Raw genomic sequence first — 25,249 nt, forward strand, 5'->3', positions numbered from 1 at the left:
TATGACGTTGTGTGAAAATTGACCCATTTTCCGGCGGCAAACCCGGCACGCTTCCGGGCTTCAATATATGTGTACCTCAACCCTGTTTTTAGTGAACAGGTGCGATGAAACAATTACTACTTCCGCGTGTGTGTTTTGCAGCGTTTTTATTGAGCGGTTGTTGAAATTCGATAAGAAACCCCAAGAAAAACGTGAAATCACCTGCGAAGAAGATTCTTCAGTCCAGTTGTTATTCCGACCACGTAAGAATTCGTAGTTTTTTGTTTTCGTTTTGTGGCCTGACTTCCTAAAAAGGTTGAAGACGTGCAAAGACGACTAGGTCGCTCTGAGGTCGAACCAAGGCACGGTGTCGGATCGGTTTGTTTGGCCGGTGCAAGTGTACCATTGTTTCCATGACTACGGAGTTTCCTTCCCGAGGCCGCACCGAGCCGGAGCTGATCGATTTAGACGTCGTGAAAACGTAGGGTGACTGCCGTTTGAAGAAGGTTCCCTGTCCCGAGTCGAGTTATATAAGTGAGAGTCAGGTGCTTTTACCCAGTGGGGGTGTGCAAGGAGGGGATAAAAATCTTAAGCGGTTGAGAGAAAGAGAAGGAGCTTAACGATTCCTTGAAATTGCGCTAAGAATCAAATAAACCCTAGCACGTTTGTGTTCCATGAAGACGATGGGTATCCAACGCTTCCGTATCCTATCGTCTGCCACGTTCTGTGTCAGTGTATGTGTGCGGACTTCAAAGTTCAAAGTACACGCAACCAAAACCCAACAACAGCAGAGGGTGGTGTCTGGTCGCGTAACTCCTACGCCATGTGAGTTTTCCTTCTGAACGTCTGGAGTATAAGTGACATTTTCTTCGCCGAAAAACCCGAACCCCCCCGAACCCCCTAGTTGCTCCTAGCGACGGTTCGCTTGCTGGGGAAAACAAATTCCGCAACAAAATGAAAAACGAATACACAAAAACCAAAATGATGGTTAAAACATTAGCTTTTCCGCTTCCGCTGCTGCTCGTGGCGGCCATGTTGGGCCTCGGTATGCCGCTTGCCAACGGTGCATCATCGATAACGGTGGAAAAGTCGGCGTACAAAAACGTCGTCATCGAGATCAGGGATAACGTGCCGGTGGACAACTGCCAAACGATACTGCAGAATCTAGAGGTAAGTCAACAGAGACACTATGTCTTTCTTTTAGGTGGATTTAAGCACCGTAAAGTCGTTGAAAACAATAAGAAAAGCTGCTGTTTTCCAGTTTTTCTGTACTTTCAAAACGCCACCCATTCCACCGGGACACCTCACGTGGAGACCCGGCGTTTTCCGGCACTTCTGCTAGACGGACTGCACTAAAAATGTAAACAGTCATTTATCTTACAACGTAGATTTATGTCCTGGGGTCCGACTCGTCGCATATGGTGCCGCGAGCGTGATCCGGCCACCTTTCGGAGGAATGAGTGTCCCTTCCGTCCCAGTTCGTCACACATTCCACCCTAACCTTCCGTGTGGGATGGGCGCGTGACACGAGTGAATGCGTTGCTCGGTCGAACGGAAATGTGATACCAACGAACCGCGGCTAGGTGGCCATCATTGGAGTCTGGGACCGGCACGAGGCCCACTTTTGGTGTGATGCTAAGCCCAAGGCAAGGTGAAAAGCACGTGTATGGCACTGGAACACGCCCGGAGGCGCTGTACCATCGCAGCATCAGGCTTTCCGGTGCTTTGATTCCTGGTAGTGTTTGGTTTGGTTGCTTTTTTTCTGCGCCAACGGGGTCCCAATCCTTCCACCGTGGAGGACCTTCGCCATATCTGACCTTTTGTTTTACGACCCAATTTAATATTTAACGATAGTGGTAGTGCCGTTGTTCGTGTATATCGTTCCAATATCGCCAAGCCGTTCTCCATTGGACTCCTTTTATATTCTCTTTTTCCGTTTGGTTTTGCTTGTTACGACTGTTTGATTTTGAATGCCGATGTAGCAAAAGGGTTTTCAATTTTTTAGAAACGCTTTATAAATTAATCACAACCATTTTACGATCGAGCATCCGCGTTTCCTTATGGATGAGATGGCTCTTCTGTGATATGCAAACATTGGAAAATGGTTCACATATTCCAACGGTTCGATTCTCTGGTGAACAAAATGCGGATTCGATTGACTTTGCCATCCAAATGTTTTATTAATGTCACTGTCAAAACCAATTCTATACGAGATCTGCCTAACTACGAATTCAAACATAAAATTTCCCCATTATTAAAAATAAAGTGAAAAGCTAAAGTCCGAGCATTGCAAAACATCAGGAGGGAGAACAATTCTACAAAGTGCGCGTAAGTGGTGGTGATTTTCTAATTTGTTTAGATCTGTCCGAATGCATCCCGCATCAAAGTCACGGTTCGCTGCACCAACATTGGTAATTACTCAACCATGTCCGAACAAGCGCGTCCGGATGACATTCCAAAGCGCGCCAATTTTTGGGTGTGTGTTTTTCCGCCTCACTCATCGTCGACAGAGCAGCACGTGGTGCGTTGGGCATCTCTTGGTCGATTTATTTTTTAGATTTCTCTCCCTCCACCAATGGCATAGAAAAGAGTTTTAATGGAGCATCGAGCCGCATCGCATGATGGCATGATTTATCGGAACTACATCAAAATTAAACTTCAAACAACCGACGCTTCAGGCTCTGTGACGAGGCTGGTCGTAATAATAATGCCGACAACAAAAACACCCACCAGAATCCTTTCCAACCTGCCGTCCGTGCCCGGATTCCATTACATTCTAAACTTCATCCTCCAATCAACGTGCCATCCATCACCTCGCAACAGAGGAAAAAAGCTTTCCCTCCGAAAAAAGCTCACCCAATATCGTGTCACGCGGCCATTCCATCATCGTGGCGGTGTTGTAAAAAGGGCCGCTCGAAATTGAAAACCAGCGAAGGTGGTGGAGCAGTAGAAAAAGAGGAGAGGCTGAAGAAAATCCAAAAAATCTGCCACAAGCCCACCCCCGGCCTGATTGATTTCGGCTTTGAAGTATCACATGTGTAATTGATTTGTACGCCCTTTTTTCGGTCTACCTTTTCTCGTCCGTGGTCCGGGATGTGTGTGCTAGAACCGTCGAAGATAGATCACCATTGGAAGCGCTTGGATTACTCCGTGGGTGGAATTTCCATTTGCGCCTCTCTCCTCACAGTCCCTCGCTCGGTTCGAGGTGTCGTCGTGGTTCATCCGAAACATACGGCAATTTAGCATCACTGGTGATGGTGAAAAGGTGCTGGACTAGTACAGCCTTAGGTTGCCCTATTTTACCGACCGATCGTTAGAGTAAGTATAGTCAAAAGATTTCGACTAAACACTCGAACCAAAGCCGGTCGAAGAGGAAAACGGCTTCGAAGAGGAGTCGCACTAAAAACCACCGTTCTCAGGGTTTTGGCCAGATTTTTAAGTACTGCCCATGCGGGAACACACGCTGTACACGATCCGCGATTATGGACCCATATGGTCCCTCCGCCCCTTTCCCCAATGGCTCATCCGGTAGCATCATCTCATCAGTGGCGCAGCTGGCATCGCCGAGTTGGGAGCCCTGGAATCTCCGGACCCACCGAAGAGCAAATGTGCATACGTACATACGTAGCACGTATATTAAAACCGATTAGCTTACGGTACGTCCCGCCGAAGGGGGCCACGCTCAAACATCGCCTCGCAGCAGCAGAACATAATGAAAACACATTTTCGAGGTTAATGACGAGCGAGGCTCCATCAGTCCCGGCGGGTGAGCGACCAAAAGGTTCATCTTCATTTCTTCTCCATCCCTCTCTCCTTCCCCTCCCGAGCCGTGGTTTGTAATTTTACACGGTTAATCGCAAGGGAAATCGATGAACCGGCGGACCCGCTAACCACCGGGCGTATTTTTCCTTTCGGCACACGAAAGGCACACGGGAAGATTCACCCAGATCTTCGAAAAAATTGGGCAAACATAAGGGCAAGTGTAGGTTGCCTTTCGTGAGCTTCCGAACCGCGGGACGCTGTGGCTTTTGTCGTTGAAGGTGAAAAAAGTCACGGGAGCAGAAACAATTATCACCACCAGCAGCATTCGGGACATCATCGGCATCGGGTTTTATGGACTTTACTTACACTTTAAATGTTTCTTTTGGCAATTACCACCTTTGCCGGCGAGAAGGGAGGTGGTGAAAGTGTGGCACCAGCGGAGAACGGAAGCAAATGGAACGAAACGGAGCACACGGACTACAAAGGAACACGAAAATGGTGCACCAGAAAGCCCGAACTGTCCATTAGCAGGAGTGGCTTGGAGTTTTGTGGCTTGGCCTAGGTTTCCGAGCCGCTTCCTAGTATGTGTGCGAGTGTGCCACAATAAATCACCGACTCTCGGCTTCCGGTTTTGCCTCCGCCAGTGCACATCCGTCTCCAAAGCGTTGGTTGGCGCTGACTAGGCCACTTTTGTCCTTTCTTGCGATGCTGGCGTGTGGAATCTTCGAAAACCGTTACCCAAACCAACCGGACTCTTCCAAATTAAAGGAACCTCACTAAGTGCAACCGAGAAATCTGGATCGGTTACGCGACGCAGACATACATTGTATAGCCGGGACGATGCCGGTCCTGAGGCGTGTGCTCGGTTTCGGTGATAATTGGTTGTGCAATGTCGTCTTAAATTCAGCTTTTTCATCTGAACCTTTTTTCTTGGGCGTTCTACTTCGTACCGGCAGGCATCTAAGCGATCGGTGAGAACTTCAAGGCAAAGAGTTTGTTTTTTTTATGCTCCCTAATGTTCTAGAGCTGTAATTTATGAGTAAGCTTCAGGATACGCCAGCCAGCAAGGGTTTCTTGGTAAGTTGTTGTAGTTCTTACCGTTCAAGGATGCTTTTCCTAGTGAGCGCTTTTTCAGCTTGTTTTCCTTTTGCCCGCAGTTCACACTCGGAATCGTAAGGTGCACACTTGCCTGAAATGATGGGTTTTATGTACGGACCTCCTTTTTTCCTCCGTTTTTAGAGCATTCTAGGCCAGCAGTGGTTTTGGAACGCTGTCAAGAAAATTAATCGACATTCGTGTGATGTTTGGGCAGTTCTTTCCGTCCCATTTCCAAAGGTTTCGCGGGGTTGAACTTATGCACGGAAACGTCCACACAAAGCCACACATACACACACACCAAATAGTTGGCAGGCAAAAGTAAATTCAGCGTCGGAAAGCAACGGCAGGACGTGGCCATAAATCAGACTTGCAAGAATCACTTTAACGACGGCTCTAGCTTTTCACCGCGGGCCATGTTTTAACTCGTGGAGCTGTTGACTAATGGGCAATGGGGTGTAATTTAGCGTGAGAAATTATGTGCCTCCTGTCTTCCCACCCACTTCCTCCTATCCCACAAGCCTTCCGAGAAAGGCGAGCTTTTCGGGGAAGGACCGCCCAAAGCTAGCTTCAATTTGGCGTTGGAAGAAAATTCGCCAATTTTCGGTGCCAGGAAGTTTCAGCGCCAAATTCTAGGCTGAATAGCAAGAACGCCTACGGCCTTGAGGCACTGCTGGATTTGACCTAATTAGTTGGCAAAGTAAACAAATTATCATAGCAAAGTTAACCTCATCCGAAACCCATTCCCTCGTCCAAGGGATAAGAGGAGAGGATCCGAGCAAAAAGGGGTTGGCGCGTTGGCGAGCAATATCTTGAATCTCTTGGCAACTCATAAAACTGTCATAAAATGAATATCTGCCCACATATTCTATCCGATTTGGAAGAGGTTCAAGAGGCGGGGGCTACTCGTAACGCCACTAGCGAAATGCTTACGATGGTGCTGAGGGTGAAAGTACCGGATTTATTGATATTATGCTATCTTTCTTTCCTTTTTATCCGCCTTTCTTCCACACCCACCCACGTGAGCATAAACTTATCGATATCGGGAAATCGCATGGCAAATAAAATAATAATTGCGTTAAGGCTTTACGATCTCCTTTCCTCCGATCGGACGCGCTTTCTTCATCTCCGCGAGTTGTGCCGAAGTCATCGTAGGTCGTCGTCGACTATGAAAGGCAGCAATGAATCAAATTGATCGGTATACGTCGCTTCTTTTTCTGGTTTTTATTGCCATCCCCGTCGTGTCACCGAACACCGGCCGAGTGGTCCTTTCGCCGGGCATGTTATCTCGTTTGATTTTACTTTTATTCCCGTTCGGGTGGAAAAATAGCCAATCATTCCGTGGCATGATTTGACAGGAAAAACACTCCACCACCCGATGGATGGATTATGGAAAGGGGGAGGAAAGGAAGAGGATCGCCTGAAGTGAGCAAAGAAAAAATAAAAATCGCCACCCCTAAGAGACCGGGAGCCCAAACAACTGTGCCGCGCATAAACATAGATTGAATTTCATTTATCCGATTTCTTCCGCACGGTTCTTCGACAGCATCACTCCGTCGGGGCAACTTTGGTGTCCTCGGGCGTCTTTGGCAGCTCGAAAGCTTACGCGATCGGGGAAGAAAGTATGCGAAATCAATCGTCCACGGTGGAAAGGTGCAAAGGAGAGAGCAAAAAAAGCACACGGCACGCCAGCTCCGGTGATGATGATAGCCCCAATGATACCACCCTCAACGGAGGGAAGGGAGGGGTCGGATACCACCCCTAGGGAGCTGGAAGCATATTGTGATATTTGATTAATTTTTCCTTCCCTCTCAGCAGTAACAGTTGCACTCTTGCGGAAGATTGTTGTCATGTCTGGCGTTGTGGAAAGTCTCGTGTTTTTTCCACTTTTTCCAATGCTTGATTCCTATCACTTTTCCTGGTGCTATTCAAATCTGCGCTTTAGGTATCTGGTTGCGGTCTGTGGGGGTAACTGTTCGAAACAAGCTCCAATCTACCCTTTCCCGCTCACGAAATCCCACCTCAAACCCGAGTCACATGCTACCTCAAGAAATCTCATCCTAACATTGGCGAAAAAGAAGAGGCAGAAAAAAAAACACATACAAAAAAGAAAATTCAGGTAATATATCCGATCGAACAAACTCGGGAGGAAGAAGGAAGGAAAAACCTACCGTAATTTAATCAAACATGAACACACCGATGTTTTTTAGAGTGCTTTTTCAGCGCAGTTGGGGATGAAAACCGAAAAGCCCCATAGAGGTGGGCGTACATCGATTCGGCGAACTGACTTTGGATGCTGCTTGAATTTCCTCTTTTCCTATTTTCCACCTCATGCGCCCCAATTTCGACCAGCTTCCCTTTTACGAGTGGGTGTGTGTATGAATCTATTTTCTTTACCACGTGTGGGAGTAGCAGGAAAATCATCATCTCAAACGGGCGCTGCAAGGCATCAATGAAGGCACAAAACAACGTAATCTTCCCATACGGTAAGCGAGAAAGAGAGAGAGAGAGAGAGAGAGAGAGAGAGAGAGAGAGAGAAAGAGAGAGAGAGAGAGACCGAGAAAAAATCCTACAATCCACATTTGTTGCGCTTCAGCGGATGGACAAAGGTACGAAAAGCAATCCTTTCAACATCAAATACCCAAAAGGGAATATACGTATTTGCAGGTTGGTTTTTCCACCCAAACCAATAGGCCCCATTCCCGGTCCTTCGGGTTTGGTTTCGAACCCTTTAAGGGTTGAACAACATCAACAAAAGGCAAATGATAAAACCAACCGACAGAGAAGCCAAGGAATAAACCGGTACGCTTAGCTTCATTTTCAACCCGCAAGCGGTTTTTTTCTTCGCAACCGATTTTCCAATGGCACTATCAGTCACAACCGATTGATCGGGAAGGTAAAGCTCTGAACAAAACCGATGGATCCCGATATGGAAGGTAGACTAGGCAAACGCTTCCCTTCGGATAGGGTTAGCTTAAAATAGGAGAAAATCGTGAATCCGCATGACTTCTTTTTTCCCTCCCAGCCGTAGAAGTAATGCATCCACAAAGAAGATGATTTCTTCATGTGCCCATTGGGATGGAACTGCAGCGTGGCCCAATCATAGACGAATCAATCTGTCACGTGGAAAAATGGAAACGACTGCCGTTCCTCCTCGTTCGTCTTCTTCCGAAGAGTTTAATTATCTATCATCTTCAATATCGTAGATGAGGTCGGTTGGGAGAGAAAGGGGGAAACCGTGCATCCAAAGATGGCATCAAGACGAAGTCACGATGTCTGGCTTGGCTCCCGAGCTAAGTGATGTCAGCATGTGTCACGCGTTGTGGCGCAGAAGTTCCGTTACTTTCCATCCGACATCACGATCGATCGCTCTGAAGGCGGCTACTGACGATGTTTGACGGAGCGTGCGATTCGGTTCCTGCTGGATAAATATCTTTTCCGGAAAACCCGCGCCACCCTTTTCCTTAGCATTCCATTTCGGAAGTTCTACCTTCGACCGGTTTCTACCAACCTCATTGTGCCGCGTGAGATTGCATTGCAAACCATCTTCAAGTAGATTCAATTTACGTCTCTTAAAACGGCTTTTCCATTTCCCCCGAATACGTACTTTGTTCGCTTTGATTAACAACCATCTTTACCAGTTTCACGTAACGCCACATTCTAACGGTCTTCCAAATGTAATCGTGAACCCCAAATCCGCACACATGGAAATGTAAAATAAAAATAATCGACCATCCGAATAACGTGTCACCGGAAGCGTGAGCTTCTTCGTGCGGCGATGATCAGATTGCGCGCGCGATACCGTCCTTTTTCCGAGATCGTTATCGTTCGCCACGGGAAATTGTAGTTGACGTCTTCTGGAGCATAAACTCCCCACATGATACGCCCGCCCGGTACGATAAATAGCACGTTTGGTAAAACAATAAGTCACATACCTGAATTATTGCGTTTACATGCTCCAATTACTGTCGCTTCGTCGTCGTCGGTTGAGAAGGTGTACGCTTCGTTCGTCTGTGTTTGCCTCCGGAAAGACGTGCTTCGAAGACAATCCCTTCTGCGCCGAGAAGGTTTACCCACGCCCAGTGCAGCTACAGTTGCATCTTGCATTTTGTTGAGCAAAGCGTAGCAAAGTGCTCACTTTACACCACCACAACCAACCGAACATGGGCAACGTTCGTGCCTCCCTTCACCCTGGGCCTCTCTGGGAAACTCGAAACTCGACGGTAAACGAACCCATAAATTCAGCTCTTTTTTCGATGCTGCCTTGAGAATGGTTTCGATTGTTTTTCGTTGGCTACATTTTGTTTTATAGTATTTCGTTTATTTTTCTCAAAAATACCACACCAATGATCCGGGCGGGATGATTAACGACTGAGCTGGGACGTCCCGTCAGCCTCGATCGGAGAACAATTGGGCCGGCGAGAATCGAAAGTGGAAGTGGAGAACCTTCCCAATACGAGGCACGCTTCTCTGTTCGAGGGAGGCTGTTATTGGTATTTGATGGATTCATAAACACCCGTAACGTCCATGGAACGATGGGAGGACATGGCTCGTGGGGTGGGAGGCCAGAAATAACATACAAATTTCATACGTTTTGTTCAAGCTAGGGAAGACCTCGTCTCAACGCTGTCCATCCGTGAGTGGATGATAATTCATGATTATATATGGTCCATAATTGAGAAAATGTTACCGAGCAAAAGGCGACCAACTCCAGCGAGTTGAGGAAAAATGTTATTTCAGCTAAACTTCCGGGCAGAAGTGATTATACGTCGCTGTTGGGATGTTCGCCAAGTACGATATTTTATCAATTTCATTACTGAACAACCCCGAACCTGCTTCTAACCATCTGCCAATCTGCATTTTAAAGCGCTTCCCCGAGAGGAGGAATTTACTAATAATAGAGGCTTTCCAGCCTCCGGTTTCTTCATCTTCAAGCAGTACGATTGTGTGCGTGTTTCGTTTTCATTGCGTGCGGTACGTTGGAAAAATGGACCAATTTAGAGGCTAATTTTCCGGCATCGGCAAAGCTTACCCAACGAGGTTTGGGCCCGAATGGGCTACACGCTTGCGAAAATGGTGGAAATTTGTTTTACATTTCGGTAAGTGGAAAATTATCATCGCCAACGCACCTCGCGTGCAACGTAACCAACATCATCATCATCATCAGCATGAGCATGATGATCATTTAACCAATCGCTATTTAATTCGTATTAATTATGATTTTGAAATTGATTTTTCCTCCGATTCGGCTGCTCTTCATCGCTTGTTTTCCTTTGATGACTGGCGATGATTAACCAGGCCGGGGACGGCGTGCTGCGTTGGCTTCGGATGCACCTAAAACAGCATCATCAGCGAGAGGAAAATTAGATCACGTCCACACAACCCGGTTGATGGAATCTTGCCTCCGAACGAGACGTGTGTTCTGGTGTATGCACACCACTCGTTTCCCGGTTTGGTCATCGTTTTTTCTACCTCCCCCCTTTCAACGAGTCATAAGGAGCTCTATCTTGGATGGCTTAGACACTGGGGCACCCATCTTCGATATTACCCCTCCACCGCCCTTCTTCCCTTTTCTCGAAAAGACAATCGATTTTTGATTGAACCGACCGAAGGGAAGGTATCCGAGTCCGAGCAGCAAAATCATTCTCCCATGCCTTACATGCTGGACGTTTGTTTAGCTGGAAAGCTGATCAGCCTCGATCGGATCTTCCTTTTGGCGAGGGTGAACGGGAAAGAAGATGTTAATCGTATCGATGATACGCGCAAACGATGACGAGGCCATCAGGCTGGGGAGATTACGTGAAGAAGGCGGTAAGAAAAAAACGTTCCGAAGGTTTTTCAATTAACCAAAGGAAGTAGCACGGATTTTGGATTAGGCCACAAACCCACGGTGATCAAAAAACGGGCTAGAGTGAGTATATTTATTTTTCCTCCCTTCCTTCCTCTGTACGTTTAATATAAAGAAGGTTTTCCCAACAAAACCTTCGTAAACCGTTAGTGTAAAGCGTTAATGCAAAACCCGTAATGACAATGTAAGTCGAGTTTCATTTTATGCACTCTTCCGGCACCCAATCTCATTATGTTCGCGGACGAGAGAAGCGAAGCGCTAGAATTAAGACCGAAAAGCTTCGATGCCGGCATTAGCATATTGCTAGCTCTCCACGAATGTACTCCAGAAAGGATGACCTACCGCTCGTTAGCGGCCGTTCGAAATAATGACCCTCAGTCGAAAACTTCGAACGCGATTTTCCAAGAGAGGGTCGGTTTATCTTTCCCGCACCTCGCGATGATGTTTAAAACTTAACTGCAACTGCGCTTCGACCCGTCCAACAGAGATGACCGTTCCACTTGTGCGGCTCGGGAAAACGAGTTGGATGTAAATGTTTTACGATTCCTAAGTACGTACTCCTCCCACAAAAACCCTTTCCCTTCGGGTTGAGTTTATTTAACTGCAATGTGCTACAACTTTTAAACTCTCATCGATCTCGAACGAACGCCGTTCCGCAGCGAGTTCAGGATTTGGACAGAAATATATGTTAGTGCGGATCCTGAGTGAACTCACCACCTTTGAGACGCCAAACTCGGCGTTGGCTTGGGAAGGAGCGATGAAACGCAGCTACATCTTCTCATCAACAGCATCGCTCAGTACAATACCACCATTGTAGGGATTGAGCCCTTCTCCAGCCGTAGGTCGTTGGTTCATACCGTGGGGAAGGTGACGGAAGGGTTTTCTTGTTTCGTTTAAATGCCAACAAGTTGTACGGATGGACGAAGGGGGTGGCGAAAAGTGGCGAAAGGAAGTGGCGCGAGCGGACGCGAACATCGCGTGGCAAGTGAAGAAGACACGAAAACGCTTAAATGAAAAGGTTGCACGCACTTTTAAGATCTAACCGCTATAAAAGAGACCTCCCTGTCACCCTTAGCCCCAACGATGGTTGGGAAGATAGAGAAGGACGGTACTTTCACCAAGTTCACAAAAAACGAAACAAGACACACAGACAACATTACACCAGCGAGCAATGGGTCCTCAAATGTCAGCGGATGGCATTACGGATGTTGTTGAGTCAGGAATAAAGTGCAGCTTCCAAACTCGTCCGTAATAACTTCCTGCACGTGGTTTACTCTTTCCTCTCTTCATCCCGTGTTTTTGCTTCTCTTTGCTACTTTTTGCATGTCCAGGATTCGGGAAGTTGAGTGCTATTTATGTTTTTTGTTCTTCAATTTAGTTATTATACGTCGTGACAATATTGTTCATCATGGCGCTCTTTTTTGCCGTTCGTTTAACCCGAAACATTTTCGTTTTTGTATCTAAAGCCAAAGCACCAGCATCGGACGGTTGTGGAGTTCGGTACGCTAGCACTTCTGTTTGAAAATATGCACACAACATGATAAACAAGACAAAAATGGCACAAGACAAACAAAATGCCCTTTGAAAAACAATTGCCGCAAGCACAGTCACAAGAACAAGTCGCACAGAGTGCCGAACACCGAGCACGGATTGGGGAAAAACGAACTACGACAAACAGGAGGAAAAATGGTCATTTGTCCAGCTTATTCTGGACAGCACTCGGTCACGCGAAAGACCCGGTCGGGAACGAAAGAGTTGCGCTGTCACTTTGGAGCAGCTTCAAAGTCAGCTGATCCGACACTTCCCGGGCTTCCGGAGCTTCCTACTGCTTAGCAAAACGGTTCTGGACTCGGATTGATGGAGACTGATGGACGGCAACAATCTATTCTGCAAGTCACCGAAGTCGTTATTCTTCCCGTTCATTTGTTTGTTTCCCATACTCTCATCCGTTATCCGTTCGTTATCGTTTCGTGTATTTTTCTACTTCGTGGAAGTTTTCGTAATTCTACTTATCATGTGGCTTCTCCTAACATTAATTGATGATGAATTGATTGCGTATGAATATTTATGTGCGAAGATGACACGCCGGTGCGAACAGTAGCAGTCGGATGCGACCGGTAGCGGTTGCGTCAATGTCTTCAGCTTTATCCATAAACATGCTTCGCGCGAGATGATAAACAAATTCTGAGTGAAAAGTAGGTCAGTTAGGTTTTGGTTGTTGGGCATAATTTTCTGTTTGGAAAATATCATTTTTGTTTTTCTTTCCCATCTAACAGACCACGTAGGAAATGGTTGTATTTCGGAGAAAACCTGTCCTCGCGATATTTTAAAAATATTGTCCCTCATAATTCAACTTCCGTATATAGCATCCATAAAGGTGATTATGGGTAGACAGGAACTATCGTTCAACCCTTCAGCACATGTGTTCGAAGAGTTGCGTAGGAATTCTCTTTCGGTGAGTGGGATAAGCACCTGTCCAACTTTCATATTTGGGTCAATTTTGAGTTAATCTTCTTATCCCTTGAGCACGCAGGTTGTATGCCTTCGGGGCTCTACATAATCCCATCTATTGGAGTGAAACTCATGCATGTATTTGCACCTGTTCATCCAATTCTTCGGCTTGCATAAATCACACCGTCCAATTTCCCTCCCTGGAACCTCAGAACTTCACGATCACCTTGCCAACCTACCCTATCATAAACCATTTACACTCGGCGATGGCGCAGCGGCACGAATGGGTATTATTATTCACTCGCGGGACTCCATTGCATCAACCCGGCGTCGTCATCACCATTGGTGACGGCTGGTTATTATTATGATGATGATGGCGGTGCACCTGAATGCTGCGCAAAGTTGTATGCAAACTTTACCTTCTATACAGATTCCTCCCCGAGGACTGAGGGCTTAACACTCGCGCTCGATGTTGTTTTTTGCTGCATGCTTTCACGGAAAGCAGAATCTCACATCCAATCAGCATCACAACCACCACCAGCACCACCAGGGTTTGCGCATTTGACGTTCTAGTGTCGTTAGTGTAATTACATTTCACAGCTCGAGGTACCTACAATAGCGATCAGCATGCAGAGTGTGCAACCTCAACCGAAGCTAAAGCAAGGCCGATGCCGAGTCATATTTCAATTACCTCCACAATACAATAAAAATATCATTCTGAGTTATTCTTGCCTCATTTTCTCTCGGCATAATTATGACTATTCCGTGCCGACATGGTAGGTAAAGGGCGCTAGCGACACAGTGCAACCCTGGGCTTGGGTTTGTAATAGTAAAGCTGGGACGCCATGCTATTTACTTAGTATTACGAGTGCCGGAGTTTACCTTCAATTAGGCTCCAGTCCGATCGCTTTAATCCGAAAGCCGTCCATGTCCATTTCGACAGTCACCGATAGCGGGACCAGAGGGACGACATGATGTACTACGATTTGCGATTCGACCCGACCTTTCCTCATTCGCGACGGATGGGTTCAACATCGGTGTGAAAGAAAGCAACGCGGAAAGCAATCCAACTTGAGGCTGCTCGGTGGCCCGAAAAACCGTTGGGCACTTACCAGCGACGACGGCGGGACTCATTAAATGTAAAGCAAAATGTTTACGCTAGCGGAAGAGGGCCTGTGATGGAGCAGAGGGTGGTAGAAAAACGAGTGCGCAAATAGTTGAACAAATTCTTTAATTGTATGCTAAGGGAGAAGCCGCGTCTCGCGAGCTAGACCTTGGGCCTAAGGGATAGGGAAACTCGCGATCCATGGAGACCGAACAATGCGGTCTGCTAGCGGACGAGCGCAAATCCGAGAAAACAGACGAGAAACTCCCCCAAATAGAAGCGGGCAGGCAGGATGGGGCAGTGGGTGGGATAATTGAGTGAAAATTGAAGTCCTCCCCTGGGAGAGCGCGCTCGGTTTGAGGCAGAACTATTGGATGGCACAAACCCGGCCCGGTTGGTCGGTGTAAAGTTGTTTGGTTTGCACACACACACAGTTTTCCTCGGTGATTATGTACTCTGCCGCCGTCTGTGGCCAATGCGAACGTACTGCTGCCGACCCGGATCGTCTGCTAGAACCACAGCAATGTTCTTCCTTCAGAACTCGAGTGCGATTTGGTGCAGCTCAATTTTCCCCTTGCAGAAACGGACTGAGCGTCATTGTGCTGCGGCGAATACGCTCTTAGCGAGTTCCAGAAGTTGTTGAACCGACGCATCATTTTCGTGCTTAATGCCATTTCGGAAAAGCTTTTCCCCAGTCTTCCTCTCTCCAAACGCTTCGCTGAAACTTTGAGGGCTCGATTTACTACTGGAGAAAAGTTGGAGCCCTTTCTTTCCACCTCACAATTGTAATTCATCTCTCCAGTTCATATGGTCGCCTTCGGCATGCCCCGGCACGTCATGTTCCAGTCAGTAAGACAAACCCGAAATAGAAAAAGAACGGCCCGTTTCGGAGATTTGCTCGCCGCACAAAACCACGATCAAGCTAGCAGGCACATTCCTTATGGCCGAAAAAGGCGCCGCAGTTCGTTGCGGATCATTCCAGGTCGGGTGCTTATAAGTTTTTCGCCAAGTTTTCGCCTCACGGCTCCGAAAAGAAAAGGGTTCTCTGGGTGAGCTGGGTGGGGAAAATAAAAAAGAATGAATCTCATGCCAAACCAGAAAAGAAAAACGATCACCACGTAGCACAATTTCACATACACATCCCCATACATCCTCCCGATGCTGGTGGGAAACTATTTTCCAACTTTTCCACCAACGACCTGCAACTCCGGCGTGCTGGCTGGCTGGTTGGCTGGTTTGGGTAAAATCCTTGTAACCGCACACGTACATCCCGTAAAAGTTACCTTATCGTTCCAGGCGTTCGGCTCGTTCGTTCCGTTTACGGCAGGTTGGCCGAAAGGTTGGCCAGGGTTTTGCTGTTTGATATTTGATCCCTATGTTGGAAAAATCTTTCTCACCGATGGCACAACATTTCCGACCTGCCGGAAGGCATATGCTGGAGAACTCCAATTGGAGCCAGGTTTGCCATTATCAACGAAATGTATTAGTTCTCTGTACCTGTGACGTTACGTTAACGAAGAATAACATGTATTACCGAAGAAAATGAAAAATAAACGGTAAGAGAAAACCTCATTACACCAACCGTAATTTTTCCTGGCACGCAGGATAAATATTTAATGCAGTTTTCTTTGCCGCAGGAGATGGTCGAGTTTTCCCATAGTGCCTGGCCGTGATGATCCCGGTCGCTCGAAATACTACCAATGGAATGGAAAGTCTTTGTAACAGCATCACCAATACAGAGACGAACGCTAGCCGGATATTTCATGAATCGTAAAATAGAACCTGCCCGAAGGATTGAAAACGGTTCCTACCCACCGTTGTTTTTTTGGGATCAATCCAACGCGCCCCGCTTTTGAGGTTAAGCGTGGAGCGTATTATCTTCGACTCGGTACACCCAACTAAAACCGGCACTCCCGAACATTCCAACAGACTGAAGCCAACCGAAAGGAGGCACGGGATGCTTGTTAATCAATGGGATATCCGTTCGATTTCTCCAGTTCTTCCTACGCAAAGAGAAGTCCTAGCAAAAGCGCCCGAAACTATGCAATCTGTGCCGGAACCAACTTTGGTCGATCCGTTCGCATTCGATATTCAAATTTGATTACAAGTCAATAAAAGATAATTAAAGATTCTGACGATAGCCGGGCACTTCGGCTGCACTTTGTCGATCAGCTGATACCGTGGCATCGTCAGGCGAAATTGACACAAATTTGGTACCATTTTGTTAAGCCGGGAGGAGATCCTTAAATAACCTCCCTCCATCCCGTAGCTCCCTTCGGGCAGAAAGGACATGATCCAAGCCTGTAAAGCTTTTAAAACGAAAACTTTTCCACTTCGGACGTTCGGAAAAGGTTGTTCGAAAATGAAATGATTGGCGTCAGTCCGGGGAAATTAAACCGCAATCACCCCAAAGATGCCACTCCAGAACGGAATCTGACCGATTGGACGATGCTGTTTCCAAGCACTCCGACAGGTGCCGTTTTTCGGTCAGCGCTGCATCATGGACATCATCAGCATCCTGGCCTGACGTTCGGATTAGACCAGACCGGTCCGTGAAGTGCCACTTGGAGCGAGCAGTAAAATTTTACGGCAGCCCAAAATTCCAAATAGATTACAAGCGATGATTATCGTTTTGCCAGCACCAAGGAAGGAGACAGAACTGGAAGGAACCAAAGTCAAACCGATGCAATTTGCTGCAACACAACAGCATGCTCTACCGGGACCTTGGGTTTGCCGTCGACCAACAATGCGGTTGTAAAACGGGTCTATCCATTCGAAGTGATACTCGATGAGATGGGATAGACTGGACCTTTGGTTTGAAAGTTCCTTGAAAGATGGTCGAACAAAAAACTGGATCCACGCTACAACACATGTCACGAACGATAAGCTTTTGAAGCGGTAGAGCTTGGTTCTGCTTTTACGGCACATGTTGTACCCTTGAGGCTCTTGGATTGGAGTACATGACAACTTCCACCGGCAAACATGGCTGACATTCCTTTTATTTAGACGTTTGTGCAAAAGTTGTAAGAAGATTTTGTTGATCTCGTTCATCCACCTTTCATTATGACTTTCGTCTTCGTTGTGTCATAAAATGATGATAATTTATTTCACTGCTATATACGATTTTATAATCTGTTCCTGTTATTAAAATCACTCTGTTTTCTCTATTTGCAGGTAAGCTTCATCACAAAATCATCTTCTCAAAATGTCAACCTCGGTAGGTTCTTAACATCATTGATCATTCCGAGATTACCGCATAACCATAGACACTCATTTGACCAGATTTAAAAGTTTACACCCCAAGATTACCCTCGGCAAGTCAATGACTCGCACTCACAAGTCCGGAAACGGTTTTGACTAAAGACTGTGGGAACTAAAATCCTTCGAATTATTTCCTGCAGCCCTAAATCGTACGCAACCAACTGACACCGGCACACAGAGAGAGGCTTGGCAGTTGGCAAAAGCGAGCAATCTTTTTGGCAGGATGATGGTAATTTAATACTTCTTGAACCTCCTCGTGTCCCTTCCCTGGCACTGTGGCTTTCGGCTGTACTTCCACCGGCTTTTGCACCGGAAGATTGCTCATGACATCCATCAAGCTTCCTCTCGGACCGGCGTCGCAATGCAGCATATGGCCGAACTGTGATGCACCTTCACTGCCGTCGCTCTCTTCGTACACTCTTTTACTTCCCTCCAGATTCACGTGTTCACCCACGAAACTTCACGTCCTTCCTTTTTGGGAGATCGAAGCTTGGGATGGTACGACCCTTGCACACCCGCCGTAGTCTGTCCTTCTCCTGGGCTGCCCGGTGTTTATGAGCACTTAAAAAGCCATACGCAACGCCGCAATATAGGCACGAAAAACAACCACTCTTTGTAGACTGCAGCCTGCAGCGAGCGGCAAAAGCCACGCGGCTTGGATCCAGTGCCTCGGAGATTCTTGAAACAACAGTTCCCTCTGTTGTAGCACTGGGCGGACACCCCGATCGCATAGAGCACCGACCGAGCACCGTCGTCCCTTCTTGCGGCTTTTCCTTTTTTGTCTGCCCTCCGAGTACCATTAGCCCACTCGTCGTGGGGTTTCGGTGCCTTACGTTCAAGTGGAACCAGAAAAACAACAACAGCAACGACAACCAAACCGAAAAACATCATCTTATGTTCACTATTTGAACAGCGCACGACAGCCGAGGAGTCCTCCTTCGAGGCTCGGTGTGTGAGAGTGAGTAAAATAAATCTACCATGAAGAGGCAGTAGCATGATCAAGAGACGGACTACATTTTCTGGAGATTTTATTTTCTTCCTTTTCCTCCTCACCGGGCGGTTGTTTTTCCCTTCGATAAGTCGAGAGCATTATCATCCTTATCAAGCGCAAACATGCACTTTCACACACACACCCTCCCTTGTTTCGAGAATCACGACGAGTGAAGTGTTTGTTCATTTACATATTTTTCTGTCACCCGAGTTTGAACAATTTGGAGACTTTCCCTCGGGGGGGTCATATCCGGACGCCGGCAACAACTACGAGAGACTCGAATGTAGGCCCATCAAGGCGTAAAGTTTCCAATTGTCGAATTGCTGGGTCGTGTGCCCTTTTCCCCGCACTGATTTCTTCCACGGGAAAATGTGGGGGGAAAACTTTTCCAAAATCCGGCCGAGAACATGCCCCTTTTCCCCACATAGCTGTTGCACTGTGGGCTCGTTTTTGTTGCACTCTGCACTCTGTTGCATATTGCGGCGGAACTTCCGGGGACTTGTTCGCTTGTAGAGTTTTTGAATATTCTCCGCACGTTGCAGTGCTTGCAGAGGGGAAGAACGTCAAAGTAACTGAATTTCCCATGCATGACCAAGTGCAACGCTTGGGATCAGGGGAATGTCAGTTAGTTTTTATCTTCCTCCTTTTTTATTTGTTTCCGGCGCAAACCGGGTGCATAAAATTATCTTCCCTGTTTTTGTTATTAAACAGGGTGGGAATTGATATTTTTAATTGCTCCCGCTTCCCGCGGTGAAAATTCATCGGTTCCGAGAAGGACCGGAGCAGAGCTGTAACCGTTTTTCGACAAATGGATCAAATTATGATCAATCGTTTTTTAATTCGATCAATTCATTGCTACCCTGCGTTGTGGGAGGCTTCAATATTGACGTTATTAAACGGTATGTTGTCCTCGGCTGGTTCGAGAGCTTTCGGAAGCACGCTCCCATCGTACCATTTCTCTGACCAGGGAATCGAATATACCCTGTTTATCAGTCGTACCGCGGATCACCATCTGTTGCTGTACCGTTTTTTGCTTGTTTGTTTTTATAAATTACTCACCCATTCGGCAAGTGGATCGATTTTTTCAAACCATGCCACACTGCACAACAACGTCATGAAAAGCGTTCCACCGAGAGCTCGGAAATACCACAGGTCTGCCTTTTTTGCATACGACTAGTCGTTGTACATCTGCTCGAAAACGATACTCCAGGGAGCGACCCCTAACGAGATCCCAAAAGGGAACGCTCCCGTGTGCTTCCGACTCCAACAAACTTTATCAGCTACTGCTGCTCGGTTAAGCAAACCAATCAAAATCCCTTCCCCTCGACTGCCCAACCTCACCCCATCCTCCAATCTAATGGGTCCCAAAACGGTTCGTAACCCCTCGTTCGCGACAAACCCGTCGAACGATCCATTTGTGGAACGCAAAGAGTGTATGATTTACAGAGTTTGTTTCGTCGTTTTTTATTCCTCTTTTATTCATCCGCCCAATGTAATCGATTGAGTGCGCGGAGTTGCCATGCTTTTCCCGCACCCTCCCACATCGACATCGACGACATATTTCCGGTCGGTGCGTTTTGTATTATTCTATCGCTTCACTACTTTTTTGTCCATGCGTGTTTGTGTTTAGTTGCATTTGTCCGGTCGTTGCTAGCAGACAGCACTGTCCATGCCTGCATGTTTCCCACCCCAACAAAGGGTGAGTTTTCCACACCCAACGCAAGCAACCCCCACCGACAGAGGAACGCACCCACACACATCATGCTGGTAGCCGTCCGAAGCCGAATCGATTCCGAATGGATGTAGTTTGTCGTTTTATTAGCATCACAATAAACAAACACTCGTCACACCGTTGCTATGCTGCCTCATACTCCACCGCAAGGGTGAGGTGGACAAGGGAAACATGCAGGTTTAGACTACCGTTGGGACCACGGAATCAAGTCGAACGGATCGGAATGGTCGAGACCGAACCAGCTTCAAACAAACTTTCGACAGACCGCAGCTTTTATTGGGTGGTAAAGAAAGTGCGAACATTAGGATATAAACTTTCAATTCGTAACACATAAATCTGCCGTTTGAAGGATTGGAGTTCTGTGTTTGAGAAGGTTGGATTAAGGGACAACATTCAGAATAATTGCAGTAATAGAATAATTTATTGGTTACTATAAACGTAACATAAAAGACAGTCAAATCATAGAAAGAATTCATAATTCACCAAACCAAAATATTATAAAATGTTCACGAATTTGTAGGTGAAAAATTTAAGCTGATCGCCTTCATACAATGTGTAGATTTAACCTTCTCTCGAAAAACACACAAGTTTAGTTAGTGTATCTTTCAATCATTTTAACCTTGCGTCAAAATCAAAACAATTCAAACGATACACTTTAAAAGTTGAACATCTCACTTTTATGTACAGTTCAAAGCCAAAACAACACCCATTTGCACCCAATTACATTTCGCAGAAACCTCTCCTGTAGCCCTGACTCTCGCAAAGCTTTAAAAAACAACCCTCCCCAGAGACCTTCCACGCCGAAGTCAGCCAGAACAATTGAATGACATTTGTTTTATTGCAGAACGGTACAATCATCATAAAAATTACGGTCTGACTCACCTCACCATGAACTAGCAGCATAAAGTCGTCGTGAATGGGGCTCCGGGAGGAAGCCAGAGGGAGCATGGGCAGGTTTCCAATAGATTTGACGACGCGAAAGCACAGAGATCGAAGTCAGCTGCTCGTCGTGTCGAGGGTGCTTTTATGGGAGTTTATCAACAAACGACCCACCACCAAACCATTGCCCAATGTTGAACAGACGATGCGGGACGACAAACGATGAGGCTCCCGAATGTAACGTGACTCTCCTTCTCCTTCCCTACTCCCCATGCCCAGGGCGATGACGCCGTGACCGACCATTTATAGCCAATTTTGCACCGTTTATACCTCCATCGCCCGAAGGCTCGTTATCATCCGGGCCCGGTGTCGTGGCAAGCAAACCCGCGTATTTCCACGTGGCGAAAATTTATGTATCAAACGTATCGCTCTCACGTTCTGAGGGAGGTTTTTCTTCGCTTTGTGTTGCGTTTCGAACACGGTTCGGGCGGTTCAGGTTCCGAGCGCCCTTGTGGAGGCGTTGCTGTTTGATGGCTTGCGGTTGGATATTGTTATTATAATTTAAAGAGGTAGCCTTAAACCTCCTCCCACAAGCCATCAGCCACCACCCACTCGGGGTTGACATTGACCGCACTCGGTTCACCTGCTCGAGCGAATCGACAACAACCGAGAGGAGTTGTTTGGCGTGCACACCGAGTTGTGGCTCTTTGCGGCTCCGTTTGGGGTCAACTAGAGATGTCCGAGATTTGCTTCGTTGGTAAACCTATCAAGCATGCCTGAAACTCATCTCTGATGGCCTTGCCCTCCTCAACATCGGAAACCGCAGTCTAATCTTCCACGTCGGTGGCCGCACGTCGTCGGACCTATTTCAACAATTAGCCAATCAATCAGTGCACCACGACGACCTATTTATCCCGTGCCGACATGCACAACCTCGGTTCCTATATGGAAAGTGGTGCGAATGAGTGATGTGTTTGCCAAGGGAACGAGCGAGAACGAGAACGAAGTGTTTGTGCCTCGTTGCATTCTGTGATGCGAATACCGATACGATGCCTTTGTGTGTTCATGCCATCAAATGCACGGCACTCCCACCAGGTGCTTTTCCGACCAGACCGCCAGAGCGATTCCTATCTATTTCCACCCGGTTTGAAACAGCGAACGGTTTCATCTAGATGGCACACCTGGAGTGCATTCGATGTGACCGAGGGTGTGCCGTACGCCGTAGCAAGAAGCGGCATTTCCGCACCGAATCCCGAATGCAGCTGCTGTGACGTGATGCAACTGCACACCGGCCGGAACAAGTGCTCGCCATTCTAGTTGCGTTCTACTTCTTGACGCGCTCCAGATACGCACCCTGCTGAGAGAAATTTCGTCGTATAATGAAGTGGTTTTCTTTCAACGGGAGACTAATGGGAAAATGGAAAACTAAATTGCAACTACAAAGAAACGTAACAAAAAAAAATAAGCCATACATTCCAGTTTGTGTTTTGGTGAAATTAAATTTCGTGCAAGAGAGAACATCCCGAATATTTCATTATGCAACTTCATCACTTCAAAGCCCTTTTTATTATGAGAACAAGTGTTATGCTTGTTCAAACTCCCTAATGCTTGAACCAACTGGGAAAGGTTAGAACACCTTCATAATGGTTCATAGAGCAAACGTCGATCGTGAGTGAAGCTTTAGATTTTCAATGGGTTTTCTTCTCCACTCAAAAAATGATGACGAGAGATGAAGATTTGGGGAAAACCGGAAAACTACATAATTCATATTCCATAATCTGCTGCTAATGTTACGACCATCAAGTCTAAATAGTTTCCTGTTCGCTCGAGCGATGATCGAGAAGCTGCAGGAGATGCTTAACTCGCCTCCTTTTTCCTCCTCACATCACCGAAAAGAAAACTGTTTGGGGCTACGTGGATGATGACGAGTTCAACGAGTTTTCATATTCCACCACGCACTATCCACGTTCTTTCGTTGCTGCAAAATTGCTCCAATTTGAACATCCGCATAAATGCACATCAGAAAATCTCTCCCCAAACCGCCCCGTATGGAACTCATCTGGCTCGGCGTGCTGGGGAAATACAAGAAAATAGATGTGCGATTACATCACTTTCGTTCGAAACACATACATCATCGCAACACCTGATTTTCTCCGGCAGCCCTTTCCGGCACCAATCCAATCAATCGATCCGCGTGGATCCAAACGCTTGGTTGCTTTACCCTCTTGCCGGAAAAAAAAACCTCCGGGAGGAGAGAAAAAAAATGATTGCATGGCTGGATGGATAGATTCATACGGAACAGAACGACGGTGGACCCCGGAACGAACGCACTCGTGGCCCGCGATGAGGCGAGTAAGAAGCGTAGAAACTAATTTATATTTTCGATTTATTTTAACGTCCGAACGAAATTGGGCTCCAGCCAACCTTCCTGGCTCGTTGCTTTGGCTCCACCACCTTGTTTGCCAGACGATATCGTAGATCTTTTCCGGAGAGTTAGTCTCCGGAGCGCCGAATAGAGGCCCACACGTAATGGCGATAATTTAACACGCGCTTTACGCAACCAGCATCGAGAGGCTCTCCAGGGAGGCAACCAAGGGGGAAAGAGGCAACGCAGATCATCCATCGTAGAACATATGTTGTCGATAATTGCCACAACCAGCCCCCTCACCCATCGTCGTCGTCGTCGTGATGAATCTAGCTGAAAAATGAACCGACCGTGATCCGGACTCCGTGGTGAGGATTTCCATGGCCACCAAAAGCTGGGCTCTTTCGTTCTAAGGTGCACAAGTTGGACCACTCGTACTCGTTTCGGGTCTGGCAAAAAGAATAGAAAACGTTCAAGCAAAACACTGACCGGGCAAACGAACTCGGGTCGAGCGTGCAAAATCACGAATCATAAATCCCTCGAAACTCTTCTTAGCCCTTGGAATGGGCGGTGTAAGAAGGGGTGGAAAGCGAGTCCATTTCCTTTTCATGGCATGCATGAAACAATACCATCCACAGTGTTTCGCTTCCGCCAACTTTTCTCTCTTCTGGACACTGGCGGTGGAAAGGTCGAGTCCCTCGAAGAATATCGTTTAACGCACTGACCATCGTGGTGCGTCCCTTTTCGCTTTTCCAAGCAGAATGGATGAGCTCGAACCTGAATACTCAACCATGCCATCCGGAAGAGCCCAATGGGCCCGAAATATGAAAAAAATAAATAATCGAATGCCGAAAATCTATGCTTCTGACAGGCGAAAGTTACAGACTACCGGTTAAAGGCATCCAAGCAGGCGTTTCCCAGGAAGAAGAGGACCTTTAAGAGGTTGCCAGCATGGAGGTTGTTGTTCACCGTTGTTGGTTGTGGAAGCCACTTGCGACTCGTAAGACTCTGCTGCGTTCGACAAGCGAAAGAGTTATAACATTAACAGACTAATACACTGGGCTGGCCCTTTCCCAGGGACATGGTTTTCCTGCCGAAGAAATGGAAAATGGTTGTAGATATGAATATTTATGCTACTCGAGTTCCCTGCCACTGGCGTCTGGTTGTGTGCGGTACGTGGCCGGGAAGGTAGAGCCGGGAATCCATAGAAAAGCAAAAGCAGTTTTCCTTTCGGAAACACTATCTTCTCGCCTGGACACCTCCTTGCCGGGAACCGTCCTGGCTTCGACAGTCACCCCGTCAGTCAGCTGTGCCGCCTTTCGTTGCGAAACTACTTACTGCTGGTTGGTTTATTTCCTTTTTTTAATACACAAAAACTAACTTCTCAGTCGGGTTCGAAGGAGTTCTTCCGTCCTGCACCTTCCGGCTTCGGGGTTCCCGATCGGCTACTGTAATCGAAACATTCATATTGATTTTTTCAGGCTTCTTTACGGGCAAGAAATGACGATCCCAGTGAAGACGAACCAGTTCTCCTCAAGCAGGCGCCCCAAGAATGGATGAAGGAAAACCAATAAACAATGTGAGCGCAAACATGAAAGAAGGCAGGAAAAAAGAACACTTTTCCGATGGACGGCTTGCTGGCGCAGGTGTAATAAATTACGCTTACGTGTGTGACTAAACACACAAGCGAACACAAACAAGCACACGACAAGGCCAAGGGAAAAGCACTTCTTCATCGAAAATTTGTTTGGTCCCCGGAATTTATATATTCGCTCCGGTTT

The 25,249-nt window shown here is 47.0% G+C and overlaps 1 protein-coding gene across 1 annotated transcript in view; it reads left to right on the forward strand.

Moving 5' to 3' along the window:
• The first annotated feature begins 960 nt into the window (after positions 1-960).
• LOC131260557 (calcium-activated chloride channel regulator 1-like) overlaps positions 961-25,249 on the forward strand; it is a 43,898-nt gene continuing 19,609 nt past the window's right edge. The window contains exon 1 of the mRNA XM_058262316.1: positions 961-1,149. Coding sequence (XP_058118299.1) covers positions 961-1,149 — 189 coding nt within the window. The remainder of the gene's footprint in view (positions 1,150-25,249) is intronic.

The sequence above is a fragment of the Anopheles coustani genome, chromosome 3, assembly GCF_943734705.1.
Source record: "Anopheles coustani chromosome 3, idAnoCousDA_361_x.2, whole genome shotgun sequence".
In the NCBI taxonomy this organism is placed as follows: Eukaryota; Metazoa; Arthropoda; class Insecta; order Diptera; family Culicidae; genus Anopheles; species Anopheles coustani.